At 36.2% G+C, this 19,150-nt stretch overlaps 2 protein-coding genes across 6 annotated transcripts in view; one reads left to right on the top strand and one right to left on the bottom strand.

Annotated features, from left to right (window-relative positions):
• Positions 1 to 13,431, top strand: part of TCERG1 (transcription elongation regulator 1) — a 62,969-nt gene extending 49,538 nt beyond the window's left edge. For 4 of the 5 annotated variants that reach the window (XM_032250332.1, XM_032250335.1, XM_032250334.1 and 1 more), the window contains 7 exons: positions 475 to 625; positions 5,256 to 5,420; positions 5,700 to 5,882; positions 8,903 to 9,082; positions 9,735 to 9,818; positions 11,070 to 11,170; positions 12,366 to 13,431. In XM_032250332.1, coding sequence (XP_032106223.1) covers positions 475 to 625; positions 5,256 to 5,420; positions 5,700 to 5,882; positions 8,903 to 9,082; positions 9,735 to 9,818; positions 11,070 to 11,170; positions 12,366 to 12,567 — 1,066 coding nt within the window. In that variant the 3' untranslated portion in view covers positions 12,568 to 13,431. Of the gene's footprint in view, positions 1 to 474; positions 626 to 5,255; positions 5,421 to 5,699; positions 5,883 to 8,902; positions 9,083 to 9,734; positions 9,819 to 11,069; positions 11,171 to 11,993; positions 12,088 to 12,365 lie in introns of all 5 variants that reach the window. The other variant, XR_004260467.1, reaches the window with a different exon arrangement.
• Positions 13,432 to 15,930: 2,499 nt separating this feature from the next.
• Positions 15,931 to 18,930, bottom strand: GPR151 (G protein-coupled receptor 151). Its single transcript, XM_032250331.1, has one exon. The coding sequence runs from the start codon at positions 18,284 to 18,286 to the stop codon at positions 16,721 to 16,723; it is 1,566 nt and encodes a 521-aa protein (XP_032106222.1). The 5' UTR covers positions 18,287 to 18,930; the 3' UTR covers positions 15,931 to 16,720.
• Between the last annotated feature and the right edge of the window lie 220 nt (positions 18,931 to 19,150).

The raw sequence follows: 19,150 nt of genomic DNA, 5'->3' as shown, positions 1-19,150 counted from the left end.
TGCACCTCATGAATTTCCCTTCTTTCAGGCTTTTCAGTCTTACTTTTTCTGTTGTTTACTCCTTAAAATCAGTTGCCTCATGTACTTTTGTTCAGTTTTATAGTCGTGTATGGAAAGAGAGCTAATCCAATAAGAATTTTCTGTTGTGGCTGGAGGCAGGACTCAGCTTAATCTTAGAGTGGAAATTGATGAGCTCTTGTCTCTTGAGGCATGCAAATTCTTTACTCTGTGATCTGTTTTTATATAATAAATGTATGTTCTTCTAATTCTGTGCTGATAGCATACAAATCCCTTAACCACACTTTACTCATTACCTCTTTTTACTCCTTTCTGTAACTTACTATTCACTGTTAGTTAGGTGTTGGGTCCCAGTGTCTCTTTGTCATATATTCTTGGAAAAATGGTATTTTCTGCTATGCCTTTATATAAGAAGAAGCAACTGCCAAAGTTAACACACTTGTAATTTTGTTCCAGAGCAACTTTTAGTGAATTTGCAGCCAAGCATGCTAAAGATTCAAGATTCAAAGCAATTGAAAAGATGAAAGACCGAGAAGCCTTGTTTAATGAATTTGTGGCTGCTGCTAGGAAGAAAGAGAAAGAAGATTCGAAGACCAGAGGTGAGAAGGTAAGATGGTTTTAGTTCCAGTGGTGTGATTGATGGGAGTGTGAATGGGAAAGGACTGTGCTGTTGCTATGTTTGTGACCTCATTCATGGGCATAAATAAGGACCTACATTGACTGTTCTTTTAACTTTTATAATTATGTATGTATGTATGTATTCTGTCACTTTACTTACATAATGCTTATTTTAGTAGCTTCACTAAACTGTATAGTTTTGCTTTAAATTGTGTTAATACTAAGATACCTGGTAAACTCAGAACAGGCTGTTAGAGCTGCCTGCTCAGTGACACCTTCTAAGATTTCAAGATTCTTTATAGGTGGTAATATTTGAATTTAAAAGAGCTTCTCTGTCTTTTTTGCCCTCTAAAAGATGGCATTTTAGTGACTTTCTAATCTTTCAGTAAACATATCTTGCATATAAATTATTGCTTATCAGAATTAAAGGTCAGCTATTAAAGATTAATGAATTCCAAATGTCATTTGATAGCAGTGTCAGGAGTGGAAAGGAGCTTACCACTGGGAAGGCAAACTAGTAGGGAGATGACCCCAGTGGTGTGTGAACCATCAAAACATGCAGCCACTCTCCTTAGTGCCCAGTATGCTTTGTGAATGTAGGAAAATAACCTCTGCAGCCTAATCATTCTTGACATTTAAAATTGCCTCTTGTCCTAGAAAGTTATAATATTACAAGTTCTATTAAGAAATGCTGTTTGAAGTAATACTACTCCTATTGGGAAGAAGTCTCTTTCATTCAAAATAGTAACAGTATGAGCTGAAACAGCTTTTATCAGAAATATCTGAAACTTCCTGATTATCTGATTTATTGGGCTTCCAAGTGAGTTTTTCCAGAATTGTTTCACTGTTAAAAATAAATGATTATGCTTCTCAGAGGATATGTATAAAATCAAATTCTACTACATAATTTCATATGTTGAATTAGAATTGCTACTTTTGACTTTTAGAATGACCTATTTGATTAAAGAAAACCAAGTAAATAAGTGATTGTTTGATTTTGTATGATTGCTTTTATACAAATTAAATGTATTTATCTTTGCATTTGTAACTGATTTTCTAAACACTTTTTTTTTTATAACTATTTTATGTATTCTGTTTCATAACAAGTGGATAGACTTTACAGTTTTGTGCTGTGCGGCCTGTCAATCAGTTCAGTGACAGCTGTCAATCACTGACACGCAAAGTGTTATGGGATTCCCTAGTGAGGAAAGAATTGGTATCTCTGTGTGGTGACTTTAGCCTCCCGCAGCTCCGGTACTTAACATTTTTTTAGTCTTTTTCCTTATGAAGTGATGAGAATTGTGCCCAGAATGTGTTAATTTTAAAAAAGAAATTAAATAGATATGACATCTAAATTAAGTAAATCTAATATTTAATATATTCAGCTTTATTTTACTTTGACTATAAAATCTTAATTCTCTAAATTACAGGTTTGGCTTTATACCATTACTAGATTAAAAATAAAAGGCAGGAAATTGCTAAAGTGAAGCTTTCTCAGCCAATTTAAAGAATGCAGTATCAGTGACTAGGCCATCAAAGCAGAAATCTTTAAAGTAAGGGTTTAAATATAGTGGGTTTTATATTCACATTTTGAGCACATGTGATTAATGGGGCTTTATCATTTTTCTTTCATGACTTCCACTGTATTTTTTATACTGTTCTTAAGTATATTGTGTATACTTTAAAAAAAAATCACATTGTAACTGTGTAATTGAACAGCAAGAGCAGTTCCAGTGGCATGGTACTGGAGTCTGTTACCTTGTTCTTAAAATTCTCTAGCTGGTCTTTGTAGCATTGTGATAGTTGAATCAATAGCTGAATACCTTTTTAAAACTAATTTTGAAAACCTGTGAAGAACATTGACTTCTGGTGAAATTCTTGTATTTCTTAAGTAGCATTTTCATGGTAAAGTCATTTTTACAGTAAGATAATCATTTTCATGTAGTTTTTACTGCTAGTTTTCCATTTTATTTAAAAAAATACCTTTAAAAGTCTACTTATTGGCCAGGCGTGGCGGCTCATGCCTGTAATCCCAGCATTTTGGGAGGCTGAGGCAGGAGAATTGCTTGAGACTGGCCCAAGCAATATAGCGAGACCCCCATCTTTACAACAAAACAAAAAAATGGCTGAATGTGGTAATGTGCTTCTGTAGTTCCAGCTATTCTGGAGTCTGAAGTGGGAGGATCACTTGAGCCCAAACGGTCAAGGCCGCAGTGAATTGTGATGGTTCCACTGCACTCCAGCCTGGATACAGAGTGGATCCCTGTCCCAAAAAAAAAAAAAGTGTACTTATTTTGTTTACCAAAGTAGCTGTTCTCAAGCTATTTTATTGTAATATAATAACAAATTTTTATAAAATTGTGGTTCAAATAATTTACCTTTTAGAATAGCACATTTGAAGTTATATGTAATAATTCACTGTTATGAAATTGACATATTTTTCTCTTCCCTGTCTTTAAAATTCCCTGAGAATAAATTATTTTTGTTACAGTAAGGAATGGGGAGAATAATGAGGCCTTGAATTGCAGAATGGTAAATGACACTTTTTGACATTTATGCAGCTGTCAAGACAATTCTTCTCATACGGATAACAGTCTTAGTAAGCCATTTATAACCTGTCATGGTAATATCCACAATGAAAGGAAGTTGAAGTTTAATTTTATTTAAAGTTCACTTGTTTATACACCACGCATTTAAAAACCTATATGATAATCCTTACTTATAAGGTTTCGTGTCTAATTTATGAAAACTATTTTAAACTAATATAAATTCCTGTGGCTTAGAAAGATTCCTATTTGATATAACTTGCATGTTTTATTTAACATAAATTTTGTAAATTTTGCCTTCCAGTTGTCAGATGCATCTAGGAATTTCGTGTTCATCATGTCAGATACAAAGTAGACAAGATGAACAGAAAAATTTCAGTTACATCATTACATCAGGTGGTTTCTTAATCACTGTCTGGAAATACTGGGTTGATGAGTATTTCTTATTAATTCAAAGTCAAAAGCCAAGTTTAATAGTGGAGAAATCCACAGCTGATTAGCTCTTGTCTTTAGAAACATTTCTGATGCAAATATTCTGTTTCTTATAACTTTAAAAGTATTTTCCAGAAAAGACATCAACCTCTTTTTTTTTTTTTTTTTTTTTTTTCCTTTTTTTTAAGATGGAGTTTCACTCTTGTTGCCTAGACTGGAGTGCAGTGGCGCAGTCTCGGCTCACTGCAGTCTCCCCCTGCCGGGCTCAACTGATTCTTCTGCCTTAGCCTCTCTAGTAGCTGGGATTACAGGCACCTGCCACCACGCCCAGCTAATTTTTTGTATTTTTAATAGAGATGGGGTATCACCTGTTGGTCAGGCTGGTCTCGAACTCATGACCACAGATGATCTACCCACCTTGAAACTTTGCCTCCTAAAGTTATGGGATTACAGGCGTGAGCCACCACACCTGGCCTCAGCCTCACTTTTAATCCTCCAGTAAGAGAAATGAAGTTGTAGGGGGAAATGATTGTGTTAGACTAGGCAGAAGGAATGATTCATATATTTTTGTTTACACACATTAAATCCTGATTCCCTTGATCAGGTGGGAAGGTACCATATTCAATTCCTACTGGAAGGGAGGGATTCTTAATATGGTCAGAATCCTTTGTTGAAATGACCTTGGTTACCTTGGGTATCTTCTATGTTAGGAGTGCAAAGTAGTATACATAGGATTTTAAAACTGTTAGGCCCTCAAATGTACATAAAGATAACTATCTCATTTACTCCTTTCCTCACCTATTTAAATAAAATAAATATGGTTTGGAGAGGGGTTTTAAGTAGTTGTATATGTTGATACTGAAGGAATAATATTTAATACCTTTGGTATAATATTACTAACTTTGTATTTCAGTTGTTGAGTATAATACTGGATAAACACTTACACTGAGTTTTAGAATGGTAAAGGCATACATGTTTAATGCTAAAAAGTATAGAAGATTTGAATGCAGTTCTTTAGTAATGATTATGAACATGGAAATTATATAATTTTCTCACATACCAAGGTGTACAGCTGCCTTTTTTTCACCAAAATACAAATTTTTACCCTATTTTGATTTTAGACATTTGACAGTATAAGTTTGTAATGACTTGCAATGATTTCTAAATGTCCCAATAATATCAGTGACCAAAATTTTTACCCATTTAGTTTTTTAAATAATTTTTACCATGTTGATAGTATTGTCAGCTCATAAACCTGACTCTTAGCTAAAAATAAATGCAGCTCATTGTAAATTTATATTCCCTATGAATTCATGGTGGTTCTGAGATCTAAAATTATAAACAATCTGAAAAAGCCTTTTTCTATATTTGAATAATTTCTTTATAAAATATGATTTATCTTGAATGTGGCAAATTTTAGATGAAAGCCTGTATGCTTATTGATGTTTACATTTCTAGTAAAAGAGAACTTCTGATCTTTTCTTTTTCCATGATTCATTCTACTCTAAATGTGTGCATTTTAAAAGTTATTATTCTTATATTTAAGGTAAGTAAACTTTTTTCTAGTTGTAAATATTTAGATATGAATTTCTCATGGTACATTATTTTCCCTCCCATCCCACTACCTGTTTTAAAATACAGATTAAATCGGATTTCTTTGAACTATTATCTAATCATCACTTGGACAGTCAGTCTCGCTGGAGTAAAGTAAAAGATAAAGTAGAAAGTGATCCACGTTACAAAGCAGTAGATAGTTCATCAATGAGAGAAGACCTTTTCAAACAGTACATTGAAAAAATAGCCAAGGTAACTGTTGTGTTTACTTGTATTGCTTTCATCGAATATTAAAATTCTTACTTGTGTTTAAGGGTATGTGTTGTTATTGGGAATTCTTCTATTGGGGGGTTTGGAATTTTTCTTGTTAGTATTAACGTAAGAGTCCCTAGTTGATTTGGAGATGAAAGGTACACAGTGTTTAGGTGTATCTGGGCAAAAACTAGATTTGGAATTTTTTTACAAACTATTCTGTGAAAACATATTTTGATGGAATTGGTAAGAAGGATAATGTAATTTTTACTTTTACAGAATTTAGACTCAGAAAAAGAAAAGGAACTTGAAAGGCAAGCCCGCATTGAGGCAAGCCTTCGAGAACGAGAAAGGGAGGTTCAGAAGGCTCGTTCAGAACAAACAAAAGAAATAGATCGAGAGAGAGAGCAGCACAAACGAGAAGAAGCTATCCAGAATTTCAAGGCTCTTCTGTCTGACATGGTATATGTTCATCTTTTACTTTTTTTCTCTAAAGTACCGGATATTACAAATGTATTATATTACTGTTATAAACATTTTAATGTTCTTTAAATTCCAAGGGAGATAATTTGCTAAATTATAAAGCATTTAAAAATTGAATACTTGGCATTAGTACTGTTAGTATAGGAAAAAACCCTAGTTATTTAACAATTTCAGAAGTTAGGCATTTTGCATATATGGAAAGTCATAATCATTTAGTCTCATAACTTTAGTATTTATTGTTTTTGATGAAAGTCACCCTAAACTATTACACACTTAACTGCTATAGTGATGAACAAAATGTGCTGAACACAATTTAATCTTCTTGTTGGTGATTTAGGGCCATCATTGTGATGATCAGTTATTATACTTGTAGATGCTATGCGATATAGGACTGGAGATGTAACTGACCCCAGAAGATACCCTGAAACTTTGTTGAAAATCTTTCTTCCTTACCCCTCAGAGTTGTTGAGGTATGTAGGGCTTTTTGTCCCTACAGTGAATGCCCCCAGACTACTGTCCTTGCTTGCTAATACATGTTTTTTGGAGTTGGGGGTGGCTTGGTTTTGTCACCATCTCTCCTATGCTATTTTTCTCTTTTTCAATGGAGCTTGTTACTCTTGTCATTTCTGACTTCTTCGCTTGCATCTGTTTCTTCTTCTACCCAGGGGTGTCCAATCTTTTGGCTTCCCTGGGCCACATTGGAAGAGGAGAATTGTCTTGGGCCACACATAAAGTTCACTAATATGGCCGGGCACAGTGACTCATGCCTGTAATCCTAGAACTTTGGGAGGCCAAGGTGGGCGGATCACTTGAGGTCAGGAGTTCGAGACTAGCCTGGGCAACATGGTGAAATCCCGTCTCTACTAAGATACAAAAATTAGCCGGCATGATGGCGTGTGCCTCTAGTCCCAGCTACTTGGGAGGCTGAGGCAGGAGCATCACTCGAATGTGGGAGGCGTAGGCTGCAGTGAGCTGCGATTGTACCACTGCACTCCAGCCTGGGCAACAGTGAAACTCCATCTCAAAAAGAAAAAATACACTAACACTAGTGATAGCTGATGAGTTAAAAAAAAAAAAAAAAAAAAAAAGACAAACATCTCATAATGCTTTTAATATTTTAAGAAAATTTATGAATTTGTGTTGGAGTACGTTCAAAGCCATCCTGGGCTGCATGTGGCCTGTGGGCCACGGGTTGGACAACCTTGTTCTATACCCTGGACAATTACAGTAGTTTACTAATTTCTCTCCCTACCTCTAACACTTCCTCGAATTTATCTGTTCTATTGCAGTCACAGAACTCTTCATAAAAAACTAATCTAACTTTTTCACTCTTCTGGTTACTAGCAGGGGATGAGGTTCTCTGTAATCCCAGCAGTTTCCTACAGGTCACATTCAGTCTCCTTAGCATAATATAAAAGATTGTTCATTTCTTAACTCTGCCTTCATATTTCGTTAACACCTTTGCTTTCTTCACTTGCTTCTTGAGATATAGCCTTGCTGAACATGCTTAATGAAGCATACCATCCTTCCATTGCTCACGGCAGTCCCTCCACCTGAAATGATTTGTAAGTGTTCCTCCTGCAGTGACAGACTTTCTCATTCTTCAGGGGTATAATCAAGTATCTCCTCTGTGAGGCTACTCCTGACCCATCTAGGCAGATTTGATCTCACTGTTCCTTAGACCACTCTTGTGCTCAGCATACACCTCTGCAGCACTTATTACATGTTTTTGCAGTTATTTGCTAACATGTTTATCCTTTTTATTTGTTTGAGATGGAGTCTCGCTCTGTCACCCAGGCTAGAGTGCAGTGGCACCATCTTGGCTCACTGTAAGCTCTGCTTCATGGGTTCAAGCACTTCTCCCGCCTCAGCCTCCTGAGTAGCTGGGATTACAGGCATGTGCCACTAAGCCCAGCTAATTTTTGTATTTTTAGTAGAGACAGGGTTTTGCCATGTTGGCCAGGCTGGTCTCGAACTCCTGACCTCAGGCCTCCCAAAGTGCTGGGATTACATCGTGACCCACCACACCTGGCCTGTTTATCTTTTTTTTTTTTTCTTCTTTTTTAAGTGATCTCTTTGAAGGAAGGGATAGTGTCTTACTTATTTTTAATTTTATTGGAAGCACAGTATTTATCTGACTTGTATTTAGAAGCTTGGTAAGTGTTGGTTAAATAAATGCTTTTATAATTTTTCTTTTCTTACCTTTCTGTCGTTTTAGTCTCTTATGTTTCTTCACATTGTCAGTAACTTTTAATACCATTACCAGTAACGAAGGATGTCTTTTTGCTGGTTGGTGAGCCAGCCAGACCGGCTATGCCTTCTATTATTATATTGTCTTCTTTTTAAAAATTGTTTTAATTGAGAAGTCATAATTGTATACTTACGGGGTATAGTTGCTGTTTTGATATAGGTAGGTAATATGGAACGATTAAACCAAAGCTCTTTAACATATTCATCACTTTGTTAACCTGTAATTTTTTGTGGTGAGACATTTGGAATTTACTCCCAGTTATTTTGAATCTAGAATACATTATTGACTTTAGTTACCCTGCTGTGCACTAGATCTCAAAACTTATTCCTGCTGTCTGTGTGAAACTTCATTATCTTTGACCAGTAACTCCTCATTCTCTCCCTTGTCCTGCCTCCCACCCCCTAGACTCTGGTGACCATCTACTCTATTTCTATGAGTTCAACTTTTTTCAGACTCCACAAATGTGAGACTATGCATTATTTGTGTTTCTGTGTTTGGCTTATTTCACTTATAATGTCCTTTTGGTTCATCCATGCCACCAATGAAAAGAATTTTCTTCTCTTTTTTTAAGACTGAGTAGTACTCCATTATGTATATTTGTTACATTTTCTTTATCCATTTATCCGTTGTTAGACTCTTAGGTTGATTCCGTATCTTGGTTATTGTGATAATGTTGCAGTGAACATGGAAGTGCACATAGACATTAAGATAAATCTCTTTAATGATACCTATAATTTTCTCTCTTCAGGTACGTTCTTCAGATGTGTCATGGTCTGATACTCGTAGGACTCTCCGAAAAGATCACCGCTGGGAATCTGGATCTTTATTGGAAAGAGAGGAGAAAGAGAAGCTTTTTAATGAACACATTGAAGCACTTACCAAAAAAAAGAGGGAGCACTTTAGGCAACTTTTGGATGAAACTTCTGCGGTAAGAGTCTCTTATTTTTCTCATTTTAATTTGAATGAATCTTGTTAGTAATTTCTTAAAGCAAAGCATTGATATGATTTTTAGTGTCATGGTATTTAGATTCATTACTGGAATTCATTTTATGACAGTTCTCTGATTTAAAAAAAAAAATATGGTATTCTTAACTATTTAGAAATTCCTATTCTTTGCAGTTTTCACATTCATAACTGCTCCTATAGTAATTCAAAATGATCGATGATCCCTCCTGATAATAGATTTAGCACATTTCTTTTGATCCATTTTCAATTTGGTACTATGGCCTCTTGTTCGGCAGTTTGTACGCTTTGTTATCCCGGTTTTGTTCCTTTTTATCTGCTCTCTTTTTGGTGATGGTTTCTTCAGAAGTTACGATGTTTGCCCATGTAAATACAGGGTTTGCAGGTGATTGTCTTAGGCCACCTTGAAAGTATGGCCATGAAAATAACTCTTGTGGCAAGCCAACAAAAAGAAATTGCATTAACGCTGCTTCCCTGTCCCTAACTAGTCCAGTTACGCTTGGGCATTACAAGAGATCGCAGGTCAGTGTGTAATATTATGTACCATATGTGCTGCAGTTTGACCCCCTAAGTAAAAGTGAGTTGTATTTATGTTTTTTATTCACGTCTTTTCAAAGATTACCTTAACATCTACGTGGAAAGAAGTTAAAAAAATCATTAAGGAAGATCCTCGGTGTATTAAGTTCTCCTCCAGTGACAGGGTAAGAAGATTTTGTGTCGAGATTTACTGTCAGTTTATAAATACTTAATCGGGTGCCTGACAGCACTACTGTCTTAAGCAAAATAAAGTCGATTGTTTTAAGTGAATTACTTTTAAGTTTATGGGAAGTGAATCTGAATTTTGAGTTCATGTTTTGTTTCTTGCATGATAAATTAGCAAGAGAGCACAGTAGAAGGTTTAAATTTTAGTACTTGGGGTGAGCTTGTATTTTGGGATCTTAGAGATTTAACGAAGCTGCAGTTTTATTTTAGTTAGGTACAACTAGACAGACATATTCAAGCTGGCAATTGGTACCAAACTGTCAAAGCATTTGATTCTTTTTTTTTAAATTTTTTTAAAATTAAAAAAAAAATCTTGGTGACTTTCATTTAAATTTTTAAATTTTTTTAAAATTAAAAAAAAAAAAAAAAATCCTGAGCACTTGATTCTTAAGCCTGACAGAATACTGTAACAAGATCACTAGTTCTCATATGCTTCAAGGTCTGAAACAGTGAATGATGTCAAGAAAAGTGTTGTTTACTACAGTCCGTTTTATCTCTAGGCCTTTTATTTGTTTTTTGTCATTCCCCTTTGCTGGTTGGTTTCTCTAGGTCTGGGCATCTATTATAAAAACTAATATTCCCCCCTAAGTCTATTGAATTGTAGATGTTTGAAGATATACATGACTGGGAAATCGTGGTAGACCCAGTCTCAGCTCCTAACTTTTCTGACTGTTTAGAATTGATAATAAAGTCTTTTTAACTCCAAAGAGTTTATTCATCTCATTACTTTTGCCTTGCCAGAAAGCTAAATGCTCAGTACTATGTAAGTTAAGTTCTGAGTGTTATCTTACAGTTTGTATATCCACAGATTACTGTTTTTGTTCTTGAAGTTAAAAATACAATGTGTAGGAAGTAAACACTGAATCATTAATATCCTTGTTTTGATGTGTCCACCTCATGAGGTTGTTAGGAAAATTAAAATAGATGATCCCCATAAAATGCTTAGTAGCGTAGTGCAGCAGATTCTCAAGTTTTAGCCATTATGAATTTATGATTCCTCATTCTTTCTATTTGCTGTAAAAATGAGCATTGCAGATGTGATTTAATGAATTTTATATATGAAGAAAAGGTACCCTTTGCCTTTTTCTTTTGCATTTTAAATTTTATTATGTGACTTGCACATTACTGTTTAATAAATAATGTTTATTTTGAATTGGGTTTCATTTCTATAATTTTTTTTTTTTTAACAGAAAAAACAAAGAGAGTTTGAAGAATATATCAGAGACAAGTATATCACAGCCAAAGCTGACTTCAGGACGCTTTTGAAAGAGACCAAATTTATAACATATAGGTGTGTGCAATGAAATGTTTCATACTGGCAGTCATTATCTTTACTAGTCTTTACTCTAATGGTCCGAGCATACTTTGCATTCACACACATGTTGACATTATTAATTTTTAGGGATAAGATGCCAGCTTCTATCCAAAGTCAAATACAGCCCATATCTACCATACTTTTTTTTTTTTTTTAAAGAAAGGGCCCAGATGTCAAGTCTTATTTTGTGTTACCCACCCATCCAGTTTTTAATACATATCTTTTTTTTTTTTTTTTTTTAACTTCACTGCTTTTTTTAGGAATACCCTCAACTACATAAGAGTTGTATTTCATGGAGAAACTTTTAAAATAATCTTTCACTATCAATTATCTTTGCCTCCTCTGAAGACTGTTCAGTGTGGTTAGATTATTCTAAAGCATGAAATCATCTATTTAAGCTCAGCAGAAACATTTTTTTTTTCCCTCAGAGGAAAGCATTTTGCTGGGTACATTTAAATAAAAATTGTAAATTATGAAATGAGAGCCTTTAAACAAGATTTCTCTGTAGCAAATCCAATAGTTCTTCACTAACAATTCATCCTCAGGAAGACAATTTTGTATTGCTTACCAATCAGTAATCTGGAAACCATTTTTGTTTCATGCTCCAGCTTTTCTTCTTTAAGAGAGAAATTTGAAACATCTTAATGAAGGGTATGTGCACGGGAGGCTAGATAGTGCTGAGGGTGTGGTTTTTAGATATTTTGTCATTTGGATTTTTTGGTCAGGATCCTTAATGTTTTGCATCAGCTTGGGCTTTTAAATTAGATGTGAAGTAAGACTTCTTTCTACATTTTTATAGTTAATTTAGTGAAAGATGTGAAAGTGAAAGCTTGTGAAAGATGCTGGGATTGGCAGCCCCGCAGACTGAAGTCCTCTGTTCATCCACAGAACAGGTACAGCACGGGCAAGATTTACCTACCCACCCTCAGCCCTGATCTGGAGGGACCACCAGTAGGGGTGGGAGGGTAATTCAGCTTCTGAGGCCCTTTCGCTCTTTGGAGTCTTTGCTGAGGTGACTTACAGAGGTGACCACTGCAGTGAAATTTTTCTTAAAAAAAAAAAAAAAAAAAAATGGAAACACAATTAGGAACTAGATGGACATTTCCAGCTCACTTCTGAAAGACCTGTGAACAGCAGTCAGTAATTCTTGGACTTCTTTTTCTTATTTCAGATCCAAAAAACTAATCCAAGAATCTGATCAGCACCTGAAAGATGTAGAAAAAATTTTACAGAATGACAAACGGTATCTAGTACTGGACTGTGTGCCAGAGGAGAGGCGTAAACTGATTGTGGCATATGTTGATGACCTGGATCGCCGGGGTCCACCCCCACCTCCTACAGCGTCAGAGCCCACGCGACGATCAACAAAATAATTCTAAATACTCTTCCACAGGGGTATCCATTCAAAACGCTTGCATGAGCCAGTTTTCAGGTTTTTACATATATGTGCATTAGTCAACCTATTGCAAAACCATCTGACAAACAGAAGGAGAAGCATTTGTGAACAGTTTCTGAACAGAACACTTTGGAAATATTTATGCTTTTCTTTGTGTGGCATGACTGACATACATACTCAAATATAGGCTGTCTCTAGTAAATCTTAAAATCTCGAAGCTAAAATTCATCCTTTTATGAGGTGTGGAAGTCAGTGACTTGGTGGCGTTCTTTCTAGCAGTGTTAATACATGCAAGAAGTGAGAGCATTTGTGGCTTGAACTTGCCAGATGCAAATACCACAGACTCCAAGAAAACCTGAGTTGGGGTTTGTTTTGTTTTGATTTTTTTTTTTTTAAAGCGGGTAAAAGAGAAAACACTGAAAATCGAATTCTTCCAGAGGCTATGATTATTATAATGGACAATACTTTTACCTTTGTCTCTAAAGAACAGATTAGTTTTATTTGTTCACTTATGTGCTTTGATTATCCCCTCTGAATTATAGACCAAGTCTTGTTGTTTAGCCTAAGAGAAGATTAATGTAGTAATTTCTTCTCAGGTATGGAACCATGGTCATAACTAACATGTTGGCCAGAATAGAACCACTGGTTAAACATATTTTATTCGCCAGTAAGTGATCTTTATCAATATTCTGGATTAGACAACAAATTACCTTTCTGGATGTCTCTTGTAAACTATACTCCTGTTTGAATGTTAAACTTCTGTTGCTAAAGTTTAATTTTAAGATGTTTGAATGTTCAGTTTATGTATTTGAACTACAATAAACCAACCCTTTTTATATATCTGTACTGTATATGATTATTGTTACTTAATTTTTAAGAGCTTATTTTAACCTGTTTTTAAAAGAACCAGCAAATAGAATTTTCCACAAAGTAAATTGACTTTAAATAGTTTTTAAAGGTTTGAATGTAATCACTATTTGCAGTATAAAAAGGAAGGAGTTTGTAGAGAATCCTTTTGGTGCTCAGTGTCTTAGCAGTGCCTTATTGCCTTATAGCAAGAAGATGCTGGGTTTTTAATTTTTTTGTCTTTTGTATTAACGTATGATGGTTTGCGCCTTTTTGGCATTCTTTCAGCCTGTGTACATCACACCATGAATCAGTTCCCAATTTATATATCAACTTTACCTCCCGAGTTAAAAAAAATCTTTTTATTTTATCCCTTCATAAGTTGCCCGCTTCAGAGTGCCACATAAATAAAATGTTTAAGAAAATATATATGTTAATAGAATAATTTATTTTTCATTATGTCATACCTACTATGATTGTAACAAATCCTAGAAAGGAATACCAACAGTTCTTTATTTATATGTTGTTTGTATACAGTCACAGACACACATTCACATCCATGTTATATAGTTCTTAGCTTAAATCTATTAAGTGTCACAAATTATTTATGTAGGAACCTGACATTGATCAGACTAAGGTCTCCAGCTATAAAGCTGATACACAGGGTATGTTTTTTCATTTTATTTGTACAAAGGCTCCAACTCTGTCTCCTAGGCTGTAGTGCAGTGGCACCATCATCGCTCACTGTAACTCTGGGTTCAGTGATCCTTCTGAGTAGCTGAGACTGCAGGCATGCATTACCATGTCTCCCCCTCCAGCTTTCTTTTTTTAGTAATTTTTTTTTTAGAAATTATTTTATTCTTTTGCTCAGGCTGGCCTCAAACTCCTGGCCTCAAGCCATTCTCCCGCCTCAGCCACCCAAAGTGCTAGGATTACAGGTGTCAACCACCACACCTGGCCGCCTTTTGTTTCCATTTTTCTCTTTGAAGTTCATTTTTATAAGTTCATTGAGTGATTTTTAAGTACTGTGAAGAATGAAATTGAAGTGCTTGCCAAAAGGAGCACAGCTATTATGTAGTATGTAGAAATATGACTGTCTGGGAAGGTAAAGTTTCTAGAATGTTTTAATTTTGTTATTCTGAATTCCACATAGTATTTGTTTGCCCACTTACTACATTGTTTTTCGAAGTAGAGAAGTGAGAAGAAAGATGGTGATATCTGTTCCAATTTCCTGCTTTTGTTTTAAAGTATCTGGGTTTGATCAGATAAGGTGCAAATCAAACTTCTCTTAGCAGACTTTTTAAGGGATCAGGTCAGGACTTTGTGTATCAGTTTCTTAATGAGGTTTATTGTAATTGCACTTTGTTCCAGTGTCTGCATCTTGATTTGGTACCTGCTAGCAAACTCCGAAAATCAGTTTGCCCTGTGTTAACGTCAGACAGTCCCATAAAGCTCCATTGTTCTTAATATGATTTTGAAATAATTCAAGACAAAGACAGCTTTAAATCTCCAAAAACTGTCTGAAGTAAAACATAATTATTTTTACTTCTTTTCAAGTTAAAGTGTCAAACCCTGGAAGCTTACATCCTACATTTATGACATATAATGAACATAAAAATTATTAATTCAAATAATCAGAGACAAGGAAAATCCTTTTTATAACTACCATACCACAAAACAATATTTTGGATTCTTGGGTTAGATTTTACTTTGTTTAAATCCATAAACTTCAAATAAAATTTATAATAAAGGAAGTAAAAAGAATATATCCCTACCTCCTGTGTCAAAAAGCAAACTGTGACCACTTAAGAAAAAGCAGAGAATCTGGAAACCCATGGACAACATAAAAAAGAAAATCTTTTTTTTCCATAATATATTCTTTATATTTCAGATTCTCCATTGCTTGGTTTGCCCTAAAGGCATTTCTATTCTTGGGGAAATCTTTCAGTGAAAATACCGCAGAGTTCCATAACAAAGTAATCAAGAATCATGGATGAATGTCATTATACTTAAAAGTGGAAGAAATGTATCATAATCATGTTTTATTGGATATGTTTTACCTTGCTATAAAATGAATGGTTATTGCCTGTTACTCAAATTTTACCATATGTCTGGGTATAAAACTTTACTGCTTTTCTTTCTGCATTGCCCTTATGCTTTTTATTTTGCATTCTTAACCAAATTCTGTGTTGAGTTTTCTCTTTTTGATATTAATCTCTTTTCCCAGGTTGCTCAATTATTTTTATAACTTAGAAATCCTATGATATTTTAAAAGTTGAGTAGGGTTCAAGTTCAATGTTATGGGTAAGTTTAGTACTGTTAACAAGAAAGATCACCATCCCCATCTTCTATTTATATTTGAGGAGTAACTAATACCTATATCATTAACTATGGTTTATCTTGTGAGAAAGGAGATATGAGGAGGCTCAAATTTCTGCTTATGGAAGAGTGTTTCTCACATTTTGAAAGTGAAGAGAGAGCATTTTTTAAGTCCTTTTTTTTTTTTTTTTCCCATGTCAGACTATTGAATGCCATTGGAAAGCTGCTAAAATTCTCAGACTTTGAAACTGAAGACTCATTCAGGTAGCTTTAAAAAGTTCATTGAAGCAGACTTTCATATAAGTTTGAATTTATTTAAACTTAGCCAAAACCAGCCATGGCTTGAAATTAGTCCAGAATTGGAATAAGGTTCTTTTTCGTTTTCTTTGACCCGTCACAAACATAATGATATGGACTTTCATCAAGTAAATTAGCATTTATTAAACAAATGAAGATGACTCATTAAAATTTATCATTAATGTGTTAAAAATCTCAAGTGAAAGTAGATTTTGAGCTTTGGTTATGTGAAACACAATTTGGCAGGTGAAATTAGGACCAGTAGGTTCAAGATGAAACTGAAGGTAAAGGGGCTCAGCCTTTGACAGAGAGAACCTCTACTTGAGACTCCAGCCAGTCCACTACAGGGCTGGTCCTAAGGGGTACCTAGTAAAATCATTGTGAACAAGTGACAGAATAGCTGCACTGTCTAATCACTTTGACAGCAGCATCTTTACACGGTACTACTTAAATACTGTGGGAACCCGAGTTCTAACTCTGAAACAATTCTTACTTCTAACATGGTTCTCTACTTACCACGTTGCATGTTTGGTAGGTGTAGATTGTGAAGTATTTTTGTAATTCCTAATGGTAATAATTTTATCACAGTTTGTAAAGGCAGCAATACTGATAAGCAGCAGTACAAGTAAATACAATAATCACAATTTGTTTTGCTTTGAAACTTAAATCTATTTAACACATTCCCCTGTCTCTTGATCTTCATGTTCCCAGGGGATAGGGTCATTGTCCTGTACAGAAGGGACTGTGTCTCTCTCATGCCAAAACTGCTCTACATCAGGAAGGATGGGAATCTCTGCCTTCTCAGCTTTCCCTTTGCCAGAGGAGGGAGAGCTGGGTTTCTCTTTTTCTGGTGTGGATGCTGGGGACTCTGGAGATGGAACCTTGTCAGGAAGGCCCTCTGAGTTGCCAGCTGGTGTTTCCTGAGACTCTGAGACAGCTGGAGGTTTTTTGGTTATCATCCATTTCCATAAGCCTTTCAAGCCTTCTCTGAACTCCTCCGACATCACAAGAAAAATGAGAGGATTTGCTGATGAGATGGAAAACATCAGGACTTGAGACAGGGCTATGAAACCTTGCGGTGGGGCCGGACCTGCAGCCTTCAGATGCCATACCCATAGCCAAGCTACCCACTCAGGGAGCCACAGGAGAGCAGACGTATTGGCAATGCTCAGCAGCATCACTGTGACCTGCTTTGAGCGTATCTGGTTTCTAAGATTTTGAGTCTTAGTTCCTCGTTTTTTACATTGGCCATAAGCTCTCCAGAAATAAAAGCTGGCAAAAAGTAATGGAAGGCCAAATGCCAGGAGTGGGTAGAGCTTACCAAACATCGACATAAACTCTTTGGCCACGGCTGGTACATCTACGAGGCACATCTCCACACCTGCATGATGCCTGATGGTGCTAAAGAACACTTCCGGCAGGGGTAACAGGCTAGCCGCAGTCCAGATGGCCACCAGCACTGACCAGATGGTGCAGTTGTGGATACTCACTTGCTTGGCTGGGTCACTTGCGTACATGAAGCATGCTTTGGCCACCACAACGATTGTCAGGCTCTTGGCTGCCATGCATGTGTGGATGAACCAGTCAGAGGACTTGCAGACAAACCAGCCTAGATCCCAAACACTTTTGGAGTATGCTGTAGCTCGGACAGGTGCAGAAAACAGCAGGAGGGAGAGATCAGCCAGACTGAGATTCAGAATCAAGGAGTGGATCATGGATGGCTTTCCCTTCCAAGCATTGTGAAGGAGGATGCCAGTCACACACAGGTTTCCCACGAAGCCCACCAGGCAGACAGCCACCAACACAGCTGGGATGATAGTTCTCCAGTCCTCGGAATCAGAGGGCAGGTACCCTCCGGCAAAGTGGAGGTGAGCAAAGGACGTGTTCATGCTGCTGGAGTTAGAGTCTGCAAAGGCAGCAGCCAGCATCACCCTTTCCATCCAGTTTCTCCTTACAGAAGTTAGCTTCTTATTTAGGTTTGTCTTGCTTCCTGGGCTCTTTTGCATAGGAAATAAGTACTCTGTCGTCAGTGTCAAATGACACCACTGGATCCTCCCCTTGCTTACTTCCTGAGAGCAGAACGTGGAAGGAGGCTGGCTGTTAAGCTCTTCTCTGCTGCGTACAATATGCTTGTGACAGTACTGACTGTCAGGCAGCAGGAGCACATGGCTGCTACTCATTAGCAAGTCTAATACCAAATCGTCAGCCCTGTGGAGTAATACAAATATACCCATAAATGATGAATGAAGAAAACATACATGTAAGTGGTGTTACGTTCCTGGGGGTCACTAGAGCCGGTCAAGGCAATTATTTTCAACCATGTGTTCCTAAAATCTTGATTGCAGTCTTTAATTTAGTGAACACTTCATCTGAACCAAGTTCTTTGAACTTCGCCTGATGGCCTGATTCAGTGAGTCTGAAGTAGGGTCCAAGAAATTATTTCTAACAAGTTCCCACGAGACTTTGATGCTGCAGGTTGGGAGACCACACTTTGAGAACCACTGTTTTAAACTGAGAATTGATGCTTCCCCCACCCACTCTGCAGAGATGAGCTTCCTCTTCTTTTCCCCAACTCTTGCAACCACCTCAGTCCCATCAACAGCTGGCTGAGATCAAACACAGCTGGATAATGAAAAAAAGTTGGAAAGAAGTCCTATTTTAAAAAAATCTAATTATGGATGACTCTAAGTTTAGTCAATTGTGAGTTTTTAGAGGTAATTTTAGATCTCCAAATTAGAACTGCTTTACATCCTAAAAAGACTTCAACAAGTGATGGTGATGAAGGCAACTGCATGATGAATTAAGCTGCTTTTCAGAGAGCATTCCTAGAGGATTTACCAAGACAAGAGAAATGAAAGAAAAATCAACAATTTCTATGTGGAAGGCATTTAAGATATATATATATAAATTATATTTTAAAGTTGGTAAAAAAAATTTGGGCTGGTCACGCTGGCTCATGCCTATACAGTAATTCGAGAATTTGGGGAGGTGGAGGTGGGAGGATTGCTTTAAGGCCAGAAATTCAAGACCAGCCTGGGCAACAAAGTGAGACCCCCTGCCCCCACCTCTACCCAACCCAACAAAACCAAACAAAGCCA

Source organism: Sapajus apella, unplaced genomic scaffold, assembly GCF_009761245.1.
Source record: "Sapajus apella isolate SASKATOON/1434 unplaced genomic scaffold, GSC_monkey_1.0 scaffold71, whole genome shotgun sequence".
Lineage (NCBI taxonomy): Eukaryota > Metazoa > Chordata > Mammalia > Primates > Cebidae > Sapajus > Sapajus apella.
The sequence above is the reverse complement of the archived record's forward strand: the minus strand, read 5'-3'. Positions and strand labels throughout refer to the sequence as shown.